At 43.1% G+C, this 23,290-nt stretch overlaps 1 protein-coding gene across 1 annotated transcript; it reads right to left on the bottom strand.

Annotated features, from left to right (window-relative positions):
- Nucleotides 1-325: 325 nt before the first annotated feature.
- Nucleotides 326-23,271, bottom strand: AREL1 (apoptosis resistant E3 ubiquitin protein ligase 1). The gene is made up of 20 exons (XM_083864170.1): nt 23,206-23,271; nt 18,006-18,267; nt 16,797-16,856; nt 15,919-16,145; nt 14,044-14,281; nt 12,887-13,056; nt 12,628-12,808; nt 11,794-12,041; nt 10,018-10,095; nt 9,367-9,508; nt 8,839-8,960; nt 6,989-7,064; nt 6,459-6,568; nt 5,782-5,961; nt 5,507-5,632; nt 5,182-5,311; nt 5,042-5,100; nt 4,762-4,851; nt 3,619-3,794; nt 326-3,440 (listed from the first exon to the last, which is right to left on the bottom strand). The coding sequence occupies exons 2-20, from the start codon at nt 18,094-18,096 to the stop codon at nt 3,338-3,340; spliced, it is 2,607 nt and encodes an 868-aa protein (XP_083720296.1). The 5' UTR covers nt 18,097-18,267; nt 23,206-23,271; the 3' UTR covers nt 326-3,337.
- Nucleotides 23,272-23,290: the final 19 nt, after the last annotated feature.

The following is a 23,290-nucleotide window of genomic DNA, read 5'->3' as shown; positions in this document are numbered from 1 at the left end:
AAAGGAGTCCTTAAAATTTTTCTAGCATTACTAGCTTCACATTTTCCAGCCTGCCCGCAGTGAGGCCTCACAGTAGCCTGCAAGCCCCAGCCCAAAGTCCTGCCTCTTCCCAAAAGCTCACAGGTCCTGGATTCAGTCAGTCATCCTGAAAGGCTGCAGGTGGAGAACCATACCCTCCCCCCTGCACCAGACTTCTTCTAGACATCTGAAGACCAAGACCTGGAGAGGCTCCTTGACCACAGACAGCACCAGTTTGATTCCTTCAGTAAAGCCCAGAAAGAATGCTAAGCTGAGAAGGCAGCATTTTTAAAATATTTTATTTATTATACAAACTATTTACAAAATCAGCTACTACAACCACAGGCTTCCAAATTTTGGCTGAACTCTGCCAGAAATTCACCAGAGGGAAGTAGGATTTGACCTGTATCATTAACAGCTCCTGGTTTCTATAAACATGCAACATGGCCTGCAGGTGCAGGCTGAAGCCAGGCCCCCTGCACCTCAAAGCAGCTTCAGGAAACACAGAACCTAAGATGGTATCAGGATCCTAAGGATTTCTACAGAAGAGCCTCTATTAAGTGGCAATAAATAAGGAGTAAAAAAGGAAAGTAACGAGCCTCTGCCAGAAGTAACATACAGTATAGGTGACCAAAGCACATCCCCATTTGCCAGCACTAAGGGCAGCATTAAATGTGGCTGTACTGGGAAAGGGTGTAAAGCTAGAGATAAGTTTAGAAATATTGTGGTGGAACTCAGGAACATGGGAGCAGACTGGGGCCTGTGCAAACAGAAGGGTTTGGTTTAGTTGAGTAAGAGTACCCATCCCAGCTCTGCCTGCACTTGTGTTAAGAAGGAAGTCCTTGGCATCTTCACAGCTGCTGGGAAGTGTTGGGTGCTGGCTGCAATGAAATGAGAAGCATTTAGGAGCTCTTTCCAGTAGAAGTCCACTCAGTGGTCAGCTACTTCATCCTCAGAATAAAAAAAGGCCAGCTCAGTAGAAGAAGGGAGAAGATTCCTGAGGGAGATGTCACTGTCAGAGCTGACCAACAGCTACAGGACTGAACACATCCTCAAATAGGTGAGGCTACAATGTGGAAAAAACACCAAACTACGCCTCCCAACAAACTGGAGTTGAGCTGAGCACCACTACCCCCTCTCAGTCCCTGGAGAAAGCACTGAAGCAGTGGCATGGTAAACACAGGAGCTGTAACTCTACTGGCTATGGAAGCCACCTGCAGTATAAATAAAATGGTACCATACTCTCCATCCAAAGAAGGTCAGAACCTTGCAGAATGCAGCCTGCACTAAAAAAGGGAGAACAGCCACTACTAATGTGATCTGTCAGAGCACAACAGTGGCAGCTATCAAGCTGGCAGCCTCGCAGCACCTCAGTGCCAGTGAGGGAATGAATTCACAAGGCAAAGAAATCCCCCTGAGTAGTCTCAATGTTCAGCTGACTGCTTTTTGGCACCAAAATGGCTTATTTTTTTCCTGTACAGAAGCAACACACCCAGCCCAAGAATGTCTAAGATGCTGCCTTTAAAAACATTTTTATAGATGGAGAATATTTCCCTCAAATTCCCAGTCAATTCAACTAAGCTATATTTGAAAAGCACACACAGTTAACTTAAACTATCCATACTGTGCTCAAATCTGACCGGACCAGCCTGAGGACAGCAGAAGGGGACTGAAGAGGATGATGTGACATTTTATCCAGTACAGTGTTCTAAAATTAGCTCAGGGATGCCAGTCTGAGAATTGCTGGAAGAAATCCAGCAATTCCTTAATCCAGTGAAAACTTACATTGCAGGTAGTAGCAATGCATTTCTCCCACTTTGACTCCTGCATGGCTTTGACTTACTTGGAGACTGTAGAAAGCAAAGATCTTCAATTTTACTTCACAGAAGAACTCAGTGATTCCCAGATTCCCCTCCCCTTTACTTCCCTGGGAAGGGTTGAATGGATTGCCAGCTACAACAGATGCCAATCACAAGCTTATTTCTCATTCTAGTCTATCCACTCTTTTCCCCACAAGCCAGACAATGATGGGTGCAAGCTGTTGAGCGACCACTTAAGTGAAATTCTAATGTTTTGTGCTGGAAGGCTAACAGCACTGAATGGAACATGTGGAAAGGAAAGATGAAGAAAGATAGTAAGAAGGTTGAAAGGGCAGAAATCTAGCTGCTCTCCAGGCATCAGCAACTCCCTGGAGACTCTGACTGAAATGCAGTAGGGAAAGAGAAGCCTCAGGCTGCTGCATGATAGAGGTAGAAGCCAAGATCCTGTGGGATGCTGGGGTGGAGGTACCATGTTCTGCCCAGTACCATCATCCCAACAACAAATGCAAGCACAGTGCACACTTAGCTGCTTATTGATCTGTCACTGGTACCACATAACATACATACCCTGAAGGTGAATGTGGGATAGGCATTGGTGCTCAGCATTGAGGGATCACACTTATGCCCATACTCTCTCTCTCCTAAGGAACGGAAAAGAAGGCAAGGGCATGGAATAGCTTCCTGTGCAACATCAACTGTCAGACACATTCAATGGAGGAGAAACTCCTCTTCCAGTTCGTTTGCAGAGGCTAATTACCAGCCACTGCTAGAGAAGGGCGCTTCTGCTGCTGGACCCTGGCGGAGGTAGTACAGGATCACTGACAGGGCCAGCACTTGTGCTCCAGTTAGATTGTTTTCCTCTTTGGGTTACTCCCCAGTGGACACTGCCCTTTTTTCTCTGTGGTACAGGCAACAACAGCATCCAGAGCAAGATGGAGAAGGAAAAGCAGAAACCCTTCTGGGTCAGGTGCTGAAAGGATGGACAACTCTATTCTCCTCATGAGTCATAGTGAAATATCAGGGAGCATCACTGGGGGAGTTGAGCCAAGGTAAAGGAAGTTACTAAGGCTTCCTATGAGCCAAGGCTTCCAGCAGAGCTCCATGATGGGCTTCCCTCTTCCTCCTAGAGAGCTACAGTCTCAGCAGATCTCCTGCACCTCGATGTAACTTCTGCTTACGAACTTCATCTTCTCACAGAAGGATGAGTATATAGAGTGCATGGAAATCAAGTGCAATATCTCCTTGACAAATGCACCAGTCCTTTTGCTTTTTCACATTGAACCAAAGAGAGAACAAGGAAAAGGGAAAAGATGAGCTCTTGATGACATATTTGGGATACAGAAAGGCCACATGACATCTTCTGGATGACAAATTCCTTTACATAGAGTCTTTGCTTTGCCTCCACTGCCCAAGTGAAGGGAAGGAGAACAAGCAGAGGATTGAACCTGGGTCTTGCCCCCAAGAGCCAAGATGCTAAATGGTCTCCTGGGAAGGGGAAATCACAGCATGCCAAATCCCTCACAACCCTCGCTGATAGCTAGCTGCAGCATCTTGTGCACTTCTTCATAGGAGTCATAAGTAGGGAGGCACAGCTGGTTAAAACTGTAAAACAAAAGAAAAATTCCATTCAAACTAGGTCCGAGAGGGAATCATCCCCATTAGCTGCCTTTAGATGGATTGACACAAGAATCACACACATTACACTGTTTGCCCATCACAACTAGCTGGTGTCATTCCCAAAAGCACAATGGAGAAAGTTCTACCGCCCCAGGATACTTGCCAAGTGTGGGCTGTCGGCAAAGTACTGTGAGTTGGAGCTGCAATGATCTGGAAAGATGGACAGAGTGCAGCAAACCCTCCTGGAGGCAGCTGAGAGGAACCAGTAGTGAACTGCAAAAGCCTGGCCAGCTCTTCCTGTGTGAAACTGGAGACCACAGTCCAAAACCACCTCATGACCTGTTACAAACAAGGAAAAGACAGGTCAGCCAAGGAAATCAAGCAAGCGTATTAGCAACTTGCAAGAATATCAGTCAATTGCCCTCACAAGCAAATGTTCTATTAACAGTTAGAACTGATTTGTTTTACCAGGGTGACACATAGAGACAAATATCACATAATTCCCAATCAGTTAAGAAATGTCCCACACTACTCTCTCTCACCAGTCCTTTCCCTTAAAGCAGAAAGGCTTCTTCTGCTTCTGCTCTCCCCATAGAGACTTTATTTTTAGAAATACTTGCATAGCCAATGAGGTAGGTTTACAATGAAGAAAACGCACTTCCTTCTTGCACTATGTTAACTTTTTGGTTTTTCACATCATCTGGTACTTCTGCAGGCAAGTGGAACCATCCCAGTGTTTACAGATTGAAAATACAAGTTTCTATCTCTTATCATCTGGGGTGTTTTGGCAGCTTCCTCTATTTTTCTAAACAAAGTCGCTACTATTCCCATACCCCTCCCACTGGGAAATGCAGAAATGCAGAGAACCATTAGGAGATACAAATTTAGGCTACTACATCAGTAGTACCACAGCATTGAACTCCAAACACTACATATGGGCTGCAAGCATGTTTTTCAAGCATCTCTTAGAGATAAGTATATCACCATGAACATCTTCAGTAGCAGTAATTCCCACCAACTCCTCCTGACTCCCTGCTGAACTATTCTTAATTAGAGCTGTGCTGGATTTTTTTTAAAGAGACCACTGTGGACAATTTTTACTTGCTGGTATCTGACTAAGCATTACCTCTAGTCAGCCAGGCTGAAGGGATCTCTCTAGGGGGAGGCATTATATAATAATGTGTGCAGTCCTACCCGACCCCTGAATTTTTCAGTTAGTCCTTCTGAAAATCTAAATTCCAAACAATTCAGCTGTATTTGGGACAAATGGTTTTGACAAGTAAGAAGGAGAAACCTTTTCATTCACCTTCTCGCGGAAGTGCCAAGATCCTCCTACCACTACAGCATGTGCCTTGAAGTCACAGACACTGATATCTCCAGTACCACACATAAGCAGCTGAAAGGCAAGAGACTGCAGTCAGAAAGTCAGGAGCCCAGGAAACAAGGCAACAGCTACTGTGCAAATTGCAGATGTTTAAAGTGCTTAGAGAAGAAACATTTTGGCTTTTTCCCAGATCCAGAAGGCACTCCATTTGTCATACAGGAGGGGAAGTAAAGGCAGAGCTGCTTAGGGAGGCAGTGATTACCTCAAGTTCATTCTCATCAAAAATAGCCAGGAGGTTTTCAGGAACTAATTCATTAAGACCTGGAAGAGAAGAGAAGAGCAGCATGTGCTATGCCCTGGGACATAAAGGCAGAGAGGAGCAGGGAGCAGGCAGCATGTTACCTTTCAGGAAGTGATCCACCTCCTCTCTAACCTGATTCGCCAGCCTGTACTGTGCAAGCAGATTTAGGTACAAGATTTTGTTTTCATTGGTCACTGGTACTTGAGCCCCTCCTGCCACCAGTTCTACCACCTGAAAACAGAACACTTGACCTGAGTGTGACCAGTAGCAATCCCCAAAATTGAACTCCCAACCACAAAAAAAAACAAGAAAGAAGCTACTTCCCAGAGTAAGCTCAATTTTCTAGGGCATAGCAGAGTTCTTGGTCCCCACTGCTGCAGGCAGTAGGGGTTAAACTATCCCACTTTCAGGAATTGTTTCCCTTACCTTCTCCAGCTGTCCTGTTTTGCTATACTTCTCTTCAGCAAATACCAGATCCATCTCACTCACATCATTGTTCAGTATGAAACACACTTTGGATTTATAGAATTCTGGGTCATCCGTTTCAAAATACTGTGTGAAAGAATAAGAAAGCAGGGACATAGAGGGAAGAACGAAAAAACCCCCTTACACTGTTAACCAGAATTCTGGGTTTGCTACTACACCAAACTCAACTTCTCCCCAAACCAAGACAGGCTTCTGACAGGGCTGGGAAGCTTTACCTTGTAATGCATACGGAGTCCTATGATCTGAGCCAGGAAGGATCGAGTGAAACGAGCTCGAACCAGTTGTTTGTAAGCACCTCCCAGAGATGATTCATAGAGACACTTTCCTACCAGGCGCCCCGCAAATTCATATACTTTGAGTCGTAAATAATTGGGACGCCCTGGGTTGGGATGCACCTGCAAGAAGAAAAAAATGAAATATCCAAGTACCAGACTGACTAGCACAAATAGCAAATATGGGACCATTTCAGTCACTACATCTCTCAAGCTGGCCAAGAAGCTTTAGTGTAATGTCCTCAAAGACAAGCAATAGAAATAAAATCCCTAAGCCTGCGTAAGAAGAATGTGAAATGTTTCACATGCACAGGCAAGAAGCTGTATGAGAACAGAAATGGATTCGGAAATATTCAGATCCAACAAACACTTTGATGTCACCTCGTCTTGCCCAGAAATCCAGCCTTGCCTGCTGATTTGCCACCCTCTACTGCTCATCCAGCCAGTCCTTTGACACTTCAAAGGGTTAAGATCATTAAGCAAAGCTTTGAGAAAGGCACTGGAAGTGATTATGAAGGCAAGCTTAAGAATGAGTAAAGTAGCACACCACTTAACAGCAGCACTGTTTAACCATCAATGGTCACATTTCTGTGCATTAGGCATAGGAACTGCAGACTCACCAAGGCCTGGTTGTTATCACTAAAGCGGGTAAACAGCTGATTGGTGGTATCAAATAGTGCCTTACAAATGAGCTCAAACCACTCTCTGCGTGGACCTCCCCAGTCCAGAGCTACAAAATAAAACAAGCTTGGTCATACAAACGGGGCCATCAGTTCAAGAGTTTCATGCATGCTGCTCAGTATTACCCAACACAAGAGTTCATCGCAATGAACAGCTCTGTAGCAATGTGGCAGTAAACAGGGACTGCGCAACTATAGGTTCTTCTCCCAAACTTAGTCCTAGCTGGTTTTCTGGTTGGCTTGGGCTTTTTTTAGGGGTAGAAGAGCAAGATTTACATAAGGCTTCAGGTCCCTACATGAACTAGGTATAGAATAGCACCAGCAGGACAATTCATTAACATCTGTGAGAAAATCAAAGGGCTGGAAAGCCACAAAAAAATGGACATACTACAAAAAAGAATTCCAGAGTGAAACTACTCCACCATCATTCCTTTTGCTTCCTCTGCATATATAGTCACAGGGTAACTCACCTTCTTCATCCTGAAAAATCACTTCGAAGTTTTTGCTCCAGTCAGAAACAGAAAAATTTCGTGTTGCTTTAAAAGACTGAAAAATAGAAAAAGAAAATAGCAGCAACCATTACTGCTTGGCACCCCATGCTCTACATGCAGTCCTGTAAAAGTGAATGGGCAAATGCAAAACCCCAATAGTCTAGCACTCAAAACTATAAAAGTGAAAATTAGAAACACCTAAGGTCTAATTCTTTTTCATCCAAAGCCACAGAAGCCAGATTCTCATTTTCTGTTATGACACACATTAGCCACATAAAATACAGCTCATCTTAAAACCAGTGTGAGGTCTTAGCACAGAAATATCACTCTCAAGGCTGCAGTAAAGTATTGTTTGAAGTATTAAAATGCCTGTGGGAAGAAGCAATTTCTGTAAAGCACTTTCAGCCCACGAATTAGATTTAAAATAGGAATGTTTCAAAGAGCACTAGAAAATAGCTTGAAGAGAATTACTGAGTTCATACTTACAGCAAGTCACGATGCAAAAAAGTAATAAAATACCCCAAGAGTCTAAAATTTCCTGTGCCCTGATTCTGGACTCCAACTAAAGAAAATTTTAAAAGCTACATGGCAGTCTTCAGTCAAACAAGTTGTTTTGTCTTAGTTTATCCTCAAACAGGTTAGATTATCATGCAATTCACACCTCTGGACTAAACGCATTCATTGTGCCTATCAACCTTGGTCATTAGAACTCATATATACATTTAATTTTATTATTATTATTATTATTATCATCATCATCATCATTATCATTATTATGGCACTGGATTTATTTTGTCTTACTAGACTACAACAGTGCTCAAGACAGTGCAGGAATTTCCATAATAATAGGAAGAAGTAGTCATGGAAATACTATTTAGAAATGAAGTAATTTTGTCCAAGCTATAACTGAAACATGATCTCATAAACACTGCAAGCCGGTACATGGAGAAAATATTCTGAAACACAGATTTACTGAGTATAAATCAAGGGAAATCCCAGCCACTGCTGTTTTCCTCAGAAATGTTCTTTCCATCTTTGCAACATAACTGTTGTGAGACACAGGTGGAAACAATAAGTCAGGATAACTGCCTCCCCAGCATTCAAAGTATTTAGAATGTCATTTAAAAACTGCATTATATGAATGACTAAGTTCTATCTTGGAAACACAACAATTCAGGTCAGAAATGGTGAAGATTTTACTAAGGGACTCTACAGAATATTTTATCATCACTCTGAACCACTACTAGCAGCCTGTTGATGCAAGAGTTTCATTGCATGCAGCTCAGGAACATCTGACTTGACAGCTTATCTTGCTGAATGGTTCTGTGCCAGAAAAACAGTAGATAAAGACTCAGGAGCTCTATGTTCTCCTCCCAAATCCAGTCCAGGTAGACAGTCTCTCTCCAGGCCTCAAGTTCCAATGTAAAGTAGGGACAGAGTAACATGAGCAGATTTCCTGCTTTTACAGGCTATGAATCCCTTTACAGAATCACAGAATCATTCAAGTTGAAAAAGACCTCTAAGATCATAGATTCTAACCTTTGACTGATCCCTACCTCGTCAACTAGACCATGGCACTAAGTGCTACATCTAGGCATCTATTGAACACTTCCAAGGATGATGACTCCACAACCTCCCTGAGCAGTCCTTTCCAATGTTTTAGCGACTCCTTCTCAAGCTGCTTGCTGGCATCTGCTTTGAAACAGAGGGACTAACCATTTTTAGCATGGCTGCCCTAGCACATTCCAGTTTGGACTTCTTCAGGCTCTGAGCAGAATAAAAAGGCTGGAGGAAGCACTGGGCTAAAATAAAATGGCTCATACACTCACCGACTCCAGCAGAGAGTGGCGGCTGACCTTCAGCGTGACCTTCGAATGAGGTCTCTTCATATGCACCTGACGTAGCTCTCGCTGAAAGAAGTTCACTTTGTCTTGAAAGGTTTCAGAGCCTCCTGTGAAGAGTGACAATTTGGGTGAGGTCTGAACTGTCAACACCTCAAACATCTACAGAGCATTCCTAAGATTAACTGCACAGATCAGCTTTACAGCCCAAAAGTGCATTTACCACAGTAAGGTTTGGAGACAGAACTCTCAAGGTAGTTTCACGATTAATCTTGCTGGTATTCATACTCACAGGTGCACTTTCAAAGAGCCTGACAGAGAAGCCAAGCTGAAAATGAACAGCTGCTATGATGAAGTACATTCACTGGAAGCACCAATAGGAACAGAGCATGATACTCCAGGAACCAGAGTTCTCATCAGAAGTCATTCAGTGGTGGCAATCTTTATTCCCCAGGGAAACTAGCAGACTCAAGTGCTAACTTCCTGACTACTGTACCCACCTCACTGTCCCTTTACCTATGTTTTTATGCAGAGAGCGAATGAAAGTGGCTGCCAAGATGTTCCTCTCCTTGCAGCTGAGCTCCACAGGGGGTTGGATCCCATCATCCACCACCAGTGTCAGTAATTTGTGCACAGGATCGGGACCAAGGTATGAAAACTAGCAGCAAAAAGATGCAAGAAAGGGTAAACCCATCATGCAGAAGGCATAGTATGTTCAGTAGACAGAGCAACACCACCTGTGCTCTTAAGACTTTCTCTGCTCCCCCATGTGTATGCAGTTAACAGGAAAACTATTTCAGGTATCAAGACTCAATTTAGGAGGCTGCTTTAAATTTCACACACAAGTCTGAGGGCTTCAATGGACACAATCAGAGCATTTTAGGAAGGTTATGAGGAAAATAACCAAGAAAAATGCAAAGGAATCAAGGTTTTTTGCCTAGCATTGTGACAAAAGGCAGGAAAGAGTGATAAGACTTGGCTCCTAGTCACAAATATTAGCAAAACTTAGGCACTGAGAGGGAATTCCAGAGTTGAAATTTATGTCATACTGTGTTGTTCTGTGGGTGAAAGCCCTTCTCTCCAAAAGGAAAAAACAGACTCTGATTCACAAGGATGACAAGCTAACAATGTGGAAGTGCAGTGACAGGTACATGTAAAGAGGCTCACCTTTGTGCCAGGGCACACTCTAAAGGTGAAAAGCCGCCATGGAATGATCTTCAAGTAAAATTCTTTCACTGAGAATTGCTGAATAACCACAAGGAAAAGAAAATGTTAAATATCACACATCTGTTAAGGGTTATTCTGGAAATATATGAGGCAGAGGACAGATCCATAAGGCCAGATCTCCCTTCAACTCCAGGAACAGGTTTCAGCAGCATTTGGCACAATAGTTGAGATCCTTTAAAGCTCCACAGAACTGTAAGCAACTTGTCAGTAAGACTTCACTGCGTGCATTTATGATACATGTGGGACGGCATGACACAGATTTTATAGCAGTAAGCTATTGTGTTCAAGTAGAACGTCACCAGTCTAATTGGAAAGTAATCTTAAGTACACTTGAGAAGCTGAATTCAGGACAAGATTGTAATGCACTGACAAAAACGTTTTGGCAAAAGTCACAGCAGTGGATTACTCCTATTACTCCCTAATTTTCATGACCATTTCAAACATGTTTTAAAAAGCACTTGCAATTGCTAAATCCATGAGATTTGCAGAAATTTATTCTCAGTGTATTTCTGCCAGAACAAATGACTAACTGTGCAACTCCTGAGCAAGCTAAGATGAAATTTTAGCATCTTTAGACAAAAGGAAACCATTTCCTGCACAAACCTTTTCTAGCTGCAATGATTGGAAAAACTGGCATTCAGCATTTGTCCACAAACAAGCCAAATATGAACAGCAACTCTTTAAAATAGTAGCATGGTAACAGTTTTCTACTGTTTCTATTTCTATACATGGACACATCCAAGGATACAATTATGCAAGCCTAAGGATCACATTAACAACTTTGGCACCTAAAAGGAGCTTCTAACAGTACCCATTTCTGGTGATCTGCTTTATCAGGTAATGCAATAGGAAAGAGTATGGAAGTCCAAGGATGGAAAGGATGCTGAGCTCACAAGGACACAGCACTAAAAGTAAGTTCTTAAAGCCATGTGCAGCACAGATTTAGAAATCTCTAGCAGCTCCTTCCATCCTGTAACTATTTCACAGTCCTCTTTCTCCCTTTGGCAGGAAAACAATTTCTGGATTAGTCTTTCCCTTTGGTATTTATCACTGCATTTTTCAGAATGTATTTGAAGAGATAGATGAACAAAATGAATTTAAAATCATTATTAGATTTAGAGGAATTTTCTTTCTAGTTTCTGAACGCTTTTAGGCAATAATAATGGAAAATAGTTACTGTTAACATATTCATATTGTAAGAGAACCGTCAGTTTCTCCTGCTTCTTCTACTTATAAATTTACCCTTTGTTCTCTGACCATTTTTTCCCTTTTTCTTTTCAGCAAAACATTCCAGAAACAGAACAAACATATAAAATCTGAGAAGGTGAGATTCTCTTAATTTGAAATTTACAGGTATCTGAAACTGAGAATAGGAATTGCAAGTCTGACCTGAAAAAAGCAAAGGAAAGGCAAACAGAATATCTATTGAACAATCAGCAAGAAAATTTCCAGTAGGATTTGGATCAGACCTAGAATGATCCTAAAATATAAAAACACAATCCTAAAATTTCAAGTTCTAAAACACACTCCTAAAACTTCCAAGAGTCATTTTAACATTATTCTCAGTCATAACCTCCATGTTTGCCATAAGCAAACCTTTTTTTAACCAAATCTGAGGCACCTGAGTCTGGAGCGAAGATACAGAGCACCAGAAAGCACTTCAGTTACAGCATACTTTAAACACACACTCAAGTGCAGTAACTTTATGATATCTACCTTAGGTGACACATAGCAGTACACTTTTTTAGGCTTCTTCACTTTCTCAGGGGTCTGGCTGTCAGAAGGAGAGTCTTCATCTTCATCATCAATTGCAGTAGAAGGACGGCGCTGGGAGGAGCTCAGGTGCATTGGTGGAAGTTGCCACTGAGTGTTGGTATAACTAGGAGCATCGTAAAGGTAAGCTTCAAAATAAATACTGACACCTGAGGTGGACACATTGCGTTCTACAATGTTCTTTTCATTCTCTGAGGGAAACAGATATGAAAAGAGCTGTGTAAATCCTAATGGAGACAAGAATGAAAAAGAATGCACAGGCCACCACCAAATCAGTGACTTTGGTTTTAAAGGAAAGGTTATACATCCAAAGGAAAACCTGGTCAAGTGAAACTTTGATAAAGAGAACCCAGGAGTGGGATGAAAAGATTTCAGGATGGCTGTCTGTCTGTTAGTGACTGAAGAAAAAAGGCATAGAGAACCTCTAAAACATGCAGTGTTTTTCCTCCATGTAACTTAACATACAATACATGACAAGGTCAGATGCCAACTACTAGCAAGCAATAAAAACTGCCTTATTTCAGAGGTAAACCTCTTGAAATAGGGGAAAAACACTTGTTTTTATCTGCTGATGGATCAGAGAGTATCAGTCCCCAAAAGATCTCCTCTGTTAGAAGCAAATTCATTTACCTTAGCATTTTTAAATGAATAGGCTTTCCTTTAGCAAGTAAGCATGGCCAGCTGCAGGGGAGCCGCAAATAGCTCTGCTACAAGAGCGTGCAAAGCACCTTGTAAGAGGACACCTGGAGAATGAATACTCATTAGATCTTGACTCACCACTTAGAACAATGATGTCAAAATCACCATTGCTTATGGGCTGGTTCTGGTAGGAGATGCAGGCATGGAAACACCCTCTAGAGTGCAAGGTGAGTCGGAAGAACACCTCGCAAGTCTGCCGATTGGACACCACAGACTTCTCAAACACCACATCAGAGCTTTCTTCTTCTTGAGGACCCAGCTAAACAGAAAACAAATTAATAGAAGGAGCTCTCCAGCTCACCTGAAGTCAAGCAGCAAGGGGTGAAGTTGCACTCACCTCATGGATGGAGAGGCTGTAATTGTGCTCATCTATCAAGGACACAGAATTGCTGGTGGGATTGTCATATTCATCTCTGGGAGCAATCTGCAGAGTGTGCTGCTGCCCACAGGTCAGCACCAGAGTGGAGAAATGGCAGACAATTTTGGTTTTGGAGGGAACCACCATTCCTGAAGCAGACAACAATAATTTAGAGTCAAATAAATTCCAAAGTGAAGCTCCAAAAAGCAAAAGAAAAGCAGCTAGGGGCACAATACCCTTGAAAATGGATCAAGTCTAAACACATTCTATGCCCCTACATTAAAAAAGCAAAGTATCTGAGCACTGAAGTATATGGTGTAGTGTGTAGCATGTGCCTTGGATCAGAGACTTAATACTAATAAAGCAAACTAAGCTACTAGTCCTCTAAAGAATGTTTTTTCATCATTCTAACTTTCTGCTCAGGAACTTGTTCCCACTGTACGTACAGAATATAAGCCAGCTGACACCTAAGAAAACCTGCAAATGCAGCTTACCAAACAAACTTTATTTGGGTTAAACTGAGCTGCTTCTTTCTGAAGGAGTATTTTAGCAAGCTTTGTATCTATTCACAAAGCAAGTAATAGAGGTCCTTTCAATGACATGTACATGAAATATAAAAGATGTCAACTGGGGTCAAAAAAACAAAAGTAGAAGAAAATAAACTCTAGATGGAAAAAAAGGAAATGTTTTTACAGAAGTGTGTAATCAAGGGTATCAACTGCACTAGAACCTTACAAGAATAGAGTAGGGTATTCAGAAAAAGAAGAGGCAAATTATGACAGCATCTCCAATTCAGATACAAATAACTCAATACTTTCACAAAAGTCACTCTCTGACTACTACATGGATTGCGAAGAAGTTACTACAAAATGGAGAATGTGACAGAAGTGGATAGGGACTTTAAGTAGCACTAATGACTTATTCTGTAAAGCAGTTTCTGTTTTGTTATGTACTGGTAGTCACAAGTGCATTTTACTCATGGGTCTGTTGCTGGGATCTACACATGGCAGGAGGAAAATGGTGAAGAGTAACCCCTTCCCTGTCACCTACCTATTTTAGCTGGAAACACATTTACCTAAGGGCCTCCAATACCTCCAAATCTACTTTGAATCATTACAGGGCCACTTAGATCTTACCTGGCTGGAAAACCTTGTAGTAGGGGCTGTAGGCCACATTCAAGCCACCGAGTTTTACAGTGATTTCATATCTCCCAGCCCTGCGCACAGTGAACGCCACTTTCACCACATTGGAATTGGGCTCTTGAAGAACTTCCTGGGTTACAGGAATTTCAATTGCTAACTCCACATGGCAGATGTGAACTCGCAGTCCCACAGGCCGGTGAGCAGGGAAGGGTTGCCCATTTTTATAGAATAACTGCATGGGAAACAGAGAAGTCCAGGTCAGCAAAAACATACAGTGCACAGAGGAAGAGAAAACAAGTTGCCTTAGGGAAGGGCAAGTACCTCAGCTCAGAAAAGGAAAAATAATTAATAGACAGCTCTGTCACGCAGACTGTGTTCTCCAAAATGAACAGGGACAAGTGGGCATTGAACAGCCCCATTCTCTTTTGTGCTGGGGTTCAAATGCATGCCCTGAAAAGAACATGCCTCTAGGCATTTCCCATCTACACTCGTAGTGCAATATTAGAGCAGAAATTATGAGAACCCAGTAGCAAAATTAAAAAAGTAAAGCCATACCCTTTCAGAGAAACAAGCAGATCTTGTTCATTTTTACAGCTAAGCTCTGAAAAAACTCTTACCAATTTGTTACAGAAAAGAGTATGATGAAGATGCTGACCTAAGGAGCTGACGCAGTCTTTACTGCTAAGAAGCATCATAATGAAAACAACACATTAAATAAAATCACAGGCAGCTCAATCACCAAAGTGATCTCCTCCTGACAATTTCAGAAGGTAACATACCTTGACCACTAGTTCCTTACACGGAAAGAATTACACTTTGAAACTCTATATGCAAGGCTCTTCAAGAGCCAGCGGCTCGCTGGCCAAAGTCTGCTTACCATCTGCAATCAGCCTGCAGTCAGAAAAAAGTTACTACTATTCCCTGTTTCTAAGTAAGGGAGGGTGTGGGGCCTGAAGTAGTTTGCATCTTGACTGACATCAGAAGAAACTAGTGAATGCAAAGCCACTGTTGATAAATAAAGGGCTAAGCAAGTGGCACACAAGCATGAAGTGGAAAGGCACATTGCTGGAGCTCATGAGTGTCAGCAAGGTGAAGGAAATAAATTTAAATAGTAGGAACAGAACAAGTCCCTTTCACCTCAGTAATTTTCACTGCCTGCCCTGGAGTTAGAATTCTTCACTCATCATCAAGCAGAAGGGTTCTCTTCACTTTCCCAAGAGGGGTGGGTATGGCAACCTAGCTGAACCTTTTTTCTTATTTTGATACTCTCTTGGATGGGAAGGTGGGATAGAAATATAGGCACACAAGCCCAGCAAAACCTGCTCAAACTTTCTCCACATAGCTCCAAACTCTCTATGTTCACTCATCTTACTTCTCCTACACTTGGCCTTTTGGTATTAAAGGGGAAACAAGAGTCCTTGGCAGGCTTTTCCAGGTCTGACATAAAAACAATCCATTTTGCAGTTAATGGAGACTGGCCATGAAGCCATACAGCTCTTGGGTTGGTAAAATGCCCATTCCCACACTCTCAACTTCAGCTGCACAACCAAAAGACGTTTGTGGAAGGCAAGGCTCAGCCTACTCACTTCGCAGTAAGGGAAGCAGCAGTCAGGACAAGCCTGATCTCCTTTGGCTCTTCAGAGGATTCTGAAGAGAGGGAGATTAGACTTTAAGAAGTGCAAACCTCAAATATACACTTACACAGTTTTGCAACATAGTAACAGAGCAGCAGGCATACACAGATTGCTTGCCTACTCCTCAGTTACATCTGGCTTAGCCCCAGTAAAAAAACACTTGAAGAGCCCACCCCTAACTCAGAACCTCTGTTCCTGCCCACGAAGCTGCAGGGAAACAAAAATATTGCCTTACATGCACTCGGAAGGCCATGCTATGGCCCACCTCATAGGGGTCCTTCCAATCCCAGGAGATTTTGCAGGACCGGGGATCCAGGTAGTTGCCTCGCACGTAGTCATAAATAGTTCGCTCCCCTCGGCGTTCCCGGTCCTCATGCTGAAGGAAGCTGACTATACGTGCGGCAAGCTCAAAGAGGAACTTAATGGTGAAGAAGAAAGCTACAACAGATACTGTGATCCCACCTGCAGCAGGGAGAGAACAAAAAGGGTGGTTGCAGAAGCCAAGGTGGCTGAGTCAGGCTCTAAAATCCTCTCTGCGTCAGCCAAAGATGCCTTTCTGTTAATGATATTCTACTCAATTGCACATTAGTATTTAAGGCAGATGCTATTGTGTGAACATTTATGGTTTGTGTTATGATACAAGTAAGATTAGAAAACATCAAGTCTCTTAAAACTCTGCAAATGATTGCAAACAAAGGAAATAGTTAAAGGTGGTAGAGAGTCTCAGGTAAGGCTTGTGGACATCCCAACAGAAACATGGAATTCCCTTCAACTTGCAAGTTAGAATTACAGAGATTCATTTAAAGGAAACGGATAACCAGACAACTTCTGCACATCACATTATGGCTGGATTAAGAAGCATCACAGAGGCAACTCCACTAGTTCTCAGAGGAAAAAGTAAGGGGATGGCTTAGGAATTAGGCCAATGAAAGGACTTTAAGATCAAGAATGGTCGAGGCAAGTCTGCTAGGTGGAGGGCACAGTGTGGGGTGACAGTAACTTCATGTTTGTTAGGTAAACTATGAACTGAAATTAAATCAAAGGCTTTCAAGAAACCCTTCTAAAGCCTATGGAGAGATTTTCAAATACTGTGGCAGCCTTTCCTTCACTTACCAATAATGTAAAACATCAGGTCCCTTCGGTGAGACACACAGCCGAGGATCACAGCTGCATCTAGAACACAAAATAGGCCAAGTCCAGTCCAGTGACTTCCTCACACATACTGGCCTAAATTTTATCTATGGTTCCTCAGAAAAAATGCCTATTGATCACTGTCTTCCTCTCCAAGGACATCCCTAAAGCATTATTCCATAAGACTGAAATATGTGAATAGCACAACATGCTACAATTAACAGTTCTCCCTCTGTCACAGATTCCTGCTCAGATTTAGGGATCTGTAAGAAGGACAACATAGCATCCCTCTGAAAACAGTGAGAGCAGGCTCTGGGTACTACCGGAAGGAGATATTTTTTGCAGGATCACCAACTTCAACAAAAGTGGCCAAAGCCACTCACCCAAACTGTCACACCTGCTTGCAAGCCATGAAGTTATCCTTTACTCTTTACACAAAAGCACCTTACAGAGCTGCCAACAAAATGAACAGAAGCTAACCCTTAGCCAGCAACCTTGGAAGAAAAAACTGTGGAATAAAAGAGTTGCAGACAAGACCATCCCCATTTGTTCAGAACAAACAAAATCCTTTTAGGCAGAGGTGAATCTATTTTTGCCCTGCAAGTCTACTACAGAACGTAAAAACGCAACTGGAAAAGAGTCCATTTGTATTTTCCTTCTCAATCCTGCAAAGCGGAACCTCTCTGCTGGAACTCTCACTAATCAACACAAAAGCTAAAACCGTCTGTTTGTGCACCATGAAGTTTACAGTGATTTTAAGAGACACCAATCTAGACTCAAGTTTTCACGGAGGGGACTGCTAAACAAACATGTAGTAAAAATACCACACCCAAAACAACATGCTGTTTGCTTGATACGACATAGCTGACAGATGGAACAAGAGCAGCAGCAAGGAACACATGTGACAATTAGATAAAGGATTTGGCACACAGTGATGCACACAATATAGCTCACCATGTCACCATTCAGTTAGTGAGAAGCTACATTGTGCATTGAAGCTGCCTTTTTTTTTTTTAACAAACACAAAAAGAGAGTTATTCATCAGTCATCTCAACAGCAGCAATAATGGACATCAGCATGCAGAAAGCTTAAACGAGGTATTTCCCCCCAACAACAGCCATGACTTCCTAGCCCAGCAAATCCCCTTTGCTGGCCTTAGCACACAGTGCAGCCCTCCAACCAATCACATACCTTTATACAAGTGCCCATGCTCTAAAAGCCAAAAAGCGGGTACCCATTCTTCAGCATCCTTCCTCTTTGTGCCCAGATCTGGGACAAACATCAGCAAGAAGAGGCCATAGAGAAGATTATTACAGAAAGAATAACTCTTGGAATTTGCATCACAGAATCACTGCTGCAAAATAAGGGCTTGAGCACAGCAGTTTCTTCCTCTTTGTGGAAAAAGGGTTATCCTGCAGTGCTGTTTCCTTTAGCCTGCAGTTTGTTAGCTTTCCTGGAAAAGTAAAAAAAGGAGAGAGAAATGTTAGATGTCTACACCGTGGATAAATCCAGCAAGCAGAAACACATGAGAGGTTCAAGATGCAAGAGCATCACTAGACATCAAATCCATGAGAGGTGCTATAAAAGTACCACTGTTGATGAGGTGCAAAGCTTCACCATATCCTCAACATCTATCTGTCACAATCTCATTTCATTATACGACCCCCTGAAACTAGTACATTCAAGATGGAACAAAACACATCCTTGCCTCCATAGGTTTCATGGAGCAGCTAAGAACCTGCATTGCTGTTCATAAATGAGTATTAAGGATGGAAGCAAGAACTAATAGCCTAGGAGGAGTACAGAGAGATTTCCTCAACAGCCAAGGAGCAGCTTACAAAAGCTAAAGCCCTAATAGAACTAAACCTTGCCAAGGATGTCAAGGATGCCATGAAAAATTTCTATAGGTACACTGGTGATAAAGAAAGACTAGGGAAAACATGTACCCCCTCCAGAAGAAAACCCAGGACAATGAGAAGGCTGGGGTACCCAAAAACTTTTTCCCCTGAGTGACTGCTCAGGGAAGACCAGTGACTGCTCCAGCCACACCAACCAAGCCACAGAAGACAAATGCAGGGACTGAGAGAATGAAGAACTGCCCACTTACTAGAACATCAGAGGGATTTTTTACAAGGGCATGTAGTGATAGGACAAAGAGAAGGCCATTAAACTGAAAGAGGGTAGGTTTAGATTAAATATAAGGAAGAAATCCTTCAATACGAGTAGTGAAGAACCAGATCAGGTTGCCCAGAGAAGTTATGGCTACCCCATCCTTGGAAGTGTTCACAACCAAGTTGCATGGGGCTTTGAATAACGTGGTCTAGTGGAAGGCATCCCTGTCCATATCAGGGGAGTTGGAATTAAATGATCTGTAAGGTTTCTTTCAAGCCAAACTATTCTATAATCAGGCAGCCCTTCAAGTCTTCATACCCAACAAAATGCTATATACTATTCTCAAACCGATTTTCCCCAGATTTGAAGAGCTATTTGGAGTCAAGCCTCAAAATAAAAGAAAAAAAAAGTTTTTCACAATTCTTGAACCACAAAGCAAACTAGATATTGGGTTTGGTACTGTTGTTTTAGGTATTCAAGAAATTGAGATCCTCATAAGGGAGTTCAGCTTCAGCAGCACGATCCACTAAATTACAGTTTACTGTCAGGATTGAGATAGAAAAAATTAAAATTTAACAGCAAGGATTGACGCAGCCCACAAAAACCAGGACGCATGCCAGAAGAAACACCACAGAGCCTACACAATCAGTATCTGCTCATTCAGAGCACAGATTACATAAAGGATTGAGAATGACAAAAACAGAGCCAGGCTCACCAAGGCAGCTGTCTGTTAAGACAGTCTCCTCTTCTGGAGATGCGATGTGCTCCTCCCACCTGCCATGCCACCACACAGCTGTCACTTCTTCCTTAGTCCCCCCTCCTCTGCCTTCCTCTTCAGATGGCTCTTATTTCCCTCCATGCCAATAATCATACAGATCTGGCTGGCTTTACACACTTCTACTAGCCTTTCTAATGCACATGAAAATCAACCAGTAAACCTGTGCAGAGCTTTTTGGTCACGCTGCAGAAACAGCCAGACTTTCACTGTCTTTTCCTCACCCACATCTCAAGGAAAGTCCCACCCACTCTCCTATTTTCTTCCTTCCTCTACTTTTCCTCACTGCAACAGTGTTGCAGTCCCTCCGGCATAAACTCTCATTCTCCTAGGTAAAGCATCAGCTTTCTAAACTCGTAAGCTTCTGCATATTAAGGACCACAGACCTGGCAATTTCCTTGGTATTTTTGTTATTTCACAGTACATATCCAAGATATGCTACAAACGACTGGTCGAAATTCTGCTCCAGCTTGGCCTGAGTGTGGAAGGCGTGTGACTGCTCCCCACACAGCTGGGGAATTTCACAGAAACTTATCAATATTAGGAATCTACAAGATCTCCCTCCAGGATCTTCCAGAACCAGTTTCTTCATATCACAAAATCCCCACAATGTTGCCTCTGTGGGTTCATCTCAAGCTATTTCTGGTTCACTCCACAACTGCCTCCCTTCTGTGAGGCACACCAGAGATCACACAGCCTCTCCCTCAAGCATAGGAAAAGAAAGATCCATCATTTAAACTTCGGGGGGTTTTAAGTCAATTGGATCCCGAATCTCTTGATCTGGTTTGCAGAATTTTTGTACTCGCTGGACACAGGGAATCAGTTATCTCAGTTATATTAATTAATCAGCACAGCAACTTGTCATTTTACTATCCCTACATGATGTGGGACACCACAAGACACCAACTCGGGAGGTCACCAGAGATGAATTGGCTGTAATACAATCAGCTTCCTTCTAGCTTATCACTGCCAGCAGCTTTAAGGGTACTGCTCTTGCAGCTGGAACATATTGAGGTGAAGAACCTAGTTGCAAGTAGGTGGTATCCAAGATACACTGCCACCCACTTAACAGAATGCAGATGTGAATTAAAATGGTATCTGTGCTAAGAACTGCTGGGTAACAATCTGGGAAATAAATTCTGAAAAGCAGCAATATAACATGCCATTATAGCTAGGCTGGAAAAAAAAGTGCTGAATTATCCAACAGGTCTTAGTAATCTTAATCCAAGGACAGAGCAAGTGATGGCCTCCTGCCACCTGCAGGGAAAATGGGGATTTGAAAGCTTCACCTTCGCTTGACTCAAGGAGAGGTACTGGAATAACCAGAGTAGACAGCCTGGAATCATAAAATAAACTGCATTACTGCCATTGCTTCCTCAAGTCAGCAAGGAAAGGAAGTTCAGTAATGGAAGTATATTTAGTTTGTGTTACTGCCACTGTTGAAGCGAGAGGAACACAGTGCAGAACTCCAGAAAGAAGCACAAGTATGTATGTAGCATATACATGTAACACATACAAAAGGAACTGTAATATAGTAATGGCATATTCACCTGGCTACAGCTACAAAACCAGCTAGGGGCATGCTATATAGAATGGATGTACTGAGCTCCTAGGAAATCTGCTGTGCCTCATCATTTTATTTGCACACTGATAAATTGCCATTTTTCTCTTAACAACAAACCTGTAATTTTGTTTTAAAGCCTTTTTGCAGGATAATACTACTTCATCCAATCAAGATAAGAGAACCATTTGTCTCTGTGCAGAATCTCTCTCAATTAATGTGCACAAATGTCTACCACCCATGGCACGTCTGTCTTATGCCACTCACAGATGATTATTCTCTAGTGAAAGAGACAGTATTTTGTCACACTAAGTAAAGCAGGCACAAACCAATGAACAGGAATGCCCATGAGAACCATACATTCACAGAAAACTGAGAAGTCAGCACAAAAAGCACTAAGCAGGATCCAGTATCAGCTGTCAAGGACAAAAGCTGCATCAATGGTGAGTGTCTACACAGTCATTCTCTTATTATGGATGGAATTTGTTGTATGCATTTACATACAAGCTACATAAAAGAGTGGCAACAGGAAAAAAAAAAAAAAAAAAAAAAGACTTCTGCCAGCTGCTTAAGTCCAAGGACTTTTCATTGCAAATGAACTACCACCAGTCAGCTCCTCCTGTCCTCCTCAAACACAGCAAGCCAGCTAGATGGCAACTTTCAGGCCAGTCTCATCTTGACACCAAATCTGCCTCCTGAGATTCAGCCATTTGTCCTGCTGCACATCACTGGAGAAAGCAAATCACTTCCTTCTTCCTCAATTATTTCTCTTTCCAAACCACTGAAGGTCACTTGAACAGCAGCATGTGAGCTCTACCAACTGCATTTCCTCAACCAACAGTTAAGCGAGGTATGATCACTCAGGTGTAAAGTTCAGTTGTGGTTTTCCTAATCAACACAGTTTTCCTTTCAGTCTAATTTTCTTTTTCACTGTCAGAGCATCAGTTACAGTTCTACAGAGGTCACCACTTCAGGAAAAACTCCTGAGCGGTTCTTCATTCGCTGCTTTTTCTGAGCACACCAGATAAAACCGGTTGTATTTGGAAGATACCAACAGCTACAAGATCTCACTAATCCCAGAAGCTTTCGTGAGAAAAGCCTTTCCTCCTCCCTTCCCTGTACAGGGCACGAGAAACCAAGTGCACCGTATCAGTCTGAGAACGTAGAGAACATTTTCATTCATGTGCAGAAAAGACATTTTGGGTCTGACTACACCATTATGGCTGCACAAAGTACAGCTGAAATTATGCTCGTTCGCTAAGATTTCTGATCACAAATATAGGTAAGATCTACAGATAATGACAACGCACTGCTTTTCAGTAAGAAGTTAATGAGCTAAGGCGCGGTAAAACCAGCACTACCTTAACTGTTAAAAAAAAAAAAAAAAAAAAAAAAAAAAGAAGAAAAGAAAAGAAAAAAAACCACGAAAACAAAACCAAAAACAGTCCAGCAAGCTCAAGTGAGCGGGCTGAAGACCTCCGTAACGTCCCGGCTCTGCTAAACAGAGAAGAAGAGGAGGGCCCCAGGAGGGCGATAGGCGCACTGAGGTTCCCCCCAGCCCAGCCCGCAGCAGTGGTGGGCTCGGCGGGCACCAGTCCCCACGGCCTTTCCCCAGGCGCCAGCTCTCCCCTCCTGCCCGACAGCCCCGATACCCCGCAGCGCGGCGCAGACGGCGAGGCCAAGCTGAGGTAGAGAGCCAGAGGCCGCCACTGGGCAGGCAGAACCGGCCCTTCCCGCTGGCCGGGAGCCCCGGTCCCTCCCGGGCCTCTCGGAGCCATCCCCGCCGCGGCGGTACCAGGCCCACCGGGTGCTCCGGGCCGGCAGCGGGGCCGGCACCCCGAGGACGCCCCTCACGGCGGGCCGGCCGGGCTGCGGCGGCAGCTCCCTCGCCCCGGGAGCCCGGGACCCGAGGGGCAGGGAGGGAAAGGCGCTACCGCTGTTACCGTGCTCTCCGCCGACGGGCACGATGTCGCCGCCGCTGCCCCGCGCTGCCGCTGCCCGGCGCTGGCAGCCGGAGATGACGCGATC

This window comes from Zosterops lateralis (genome assembly GCF_965231275.1).
Source record: "Zosterops lateralis genome assembly, chromosome: 6".
Taxonomy (NCBI): domain Eukaryota; kingdom Metazoa; phylum Chordata; class Aves; order Passeriformes; family Zosteropidae; genus Zosterops; species Zosterops lateralis.
Note: the sequence above shows the minus strand (reverse complement) of the source record. Positions and strands in the feature narration are given on the sequence as shown.

Excerpts from the sequence above, each read along its gene's own strand:
- AREL1 (XM_083864170.1), bottom strand. The coding sequence starts at position 18,096 with ATGTTTGTCCCAGATCTGGGCACAAAGAGGAAGGATGCTGAAGAATGG. Across the intron at positions 5,312-5,506 it reads AAACAGGACAGCTGGAGAAG|GTGGTAGAACTGGTGGCAGG; the intron begins GTAAGGGAAACA and ends TTCTGTTTTCAG. Across the intron at positions 3,795-4,761 it reads CTTGGCACTTCCGCGAGAAG|GTCATGAGGTGGTTTTGGAC; the intron begins GTGAATGAAAAG and ends TGTTTGTAACAG.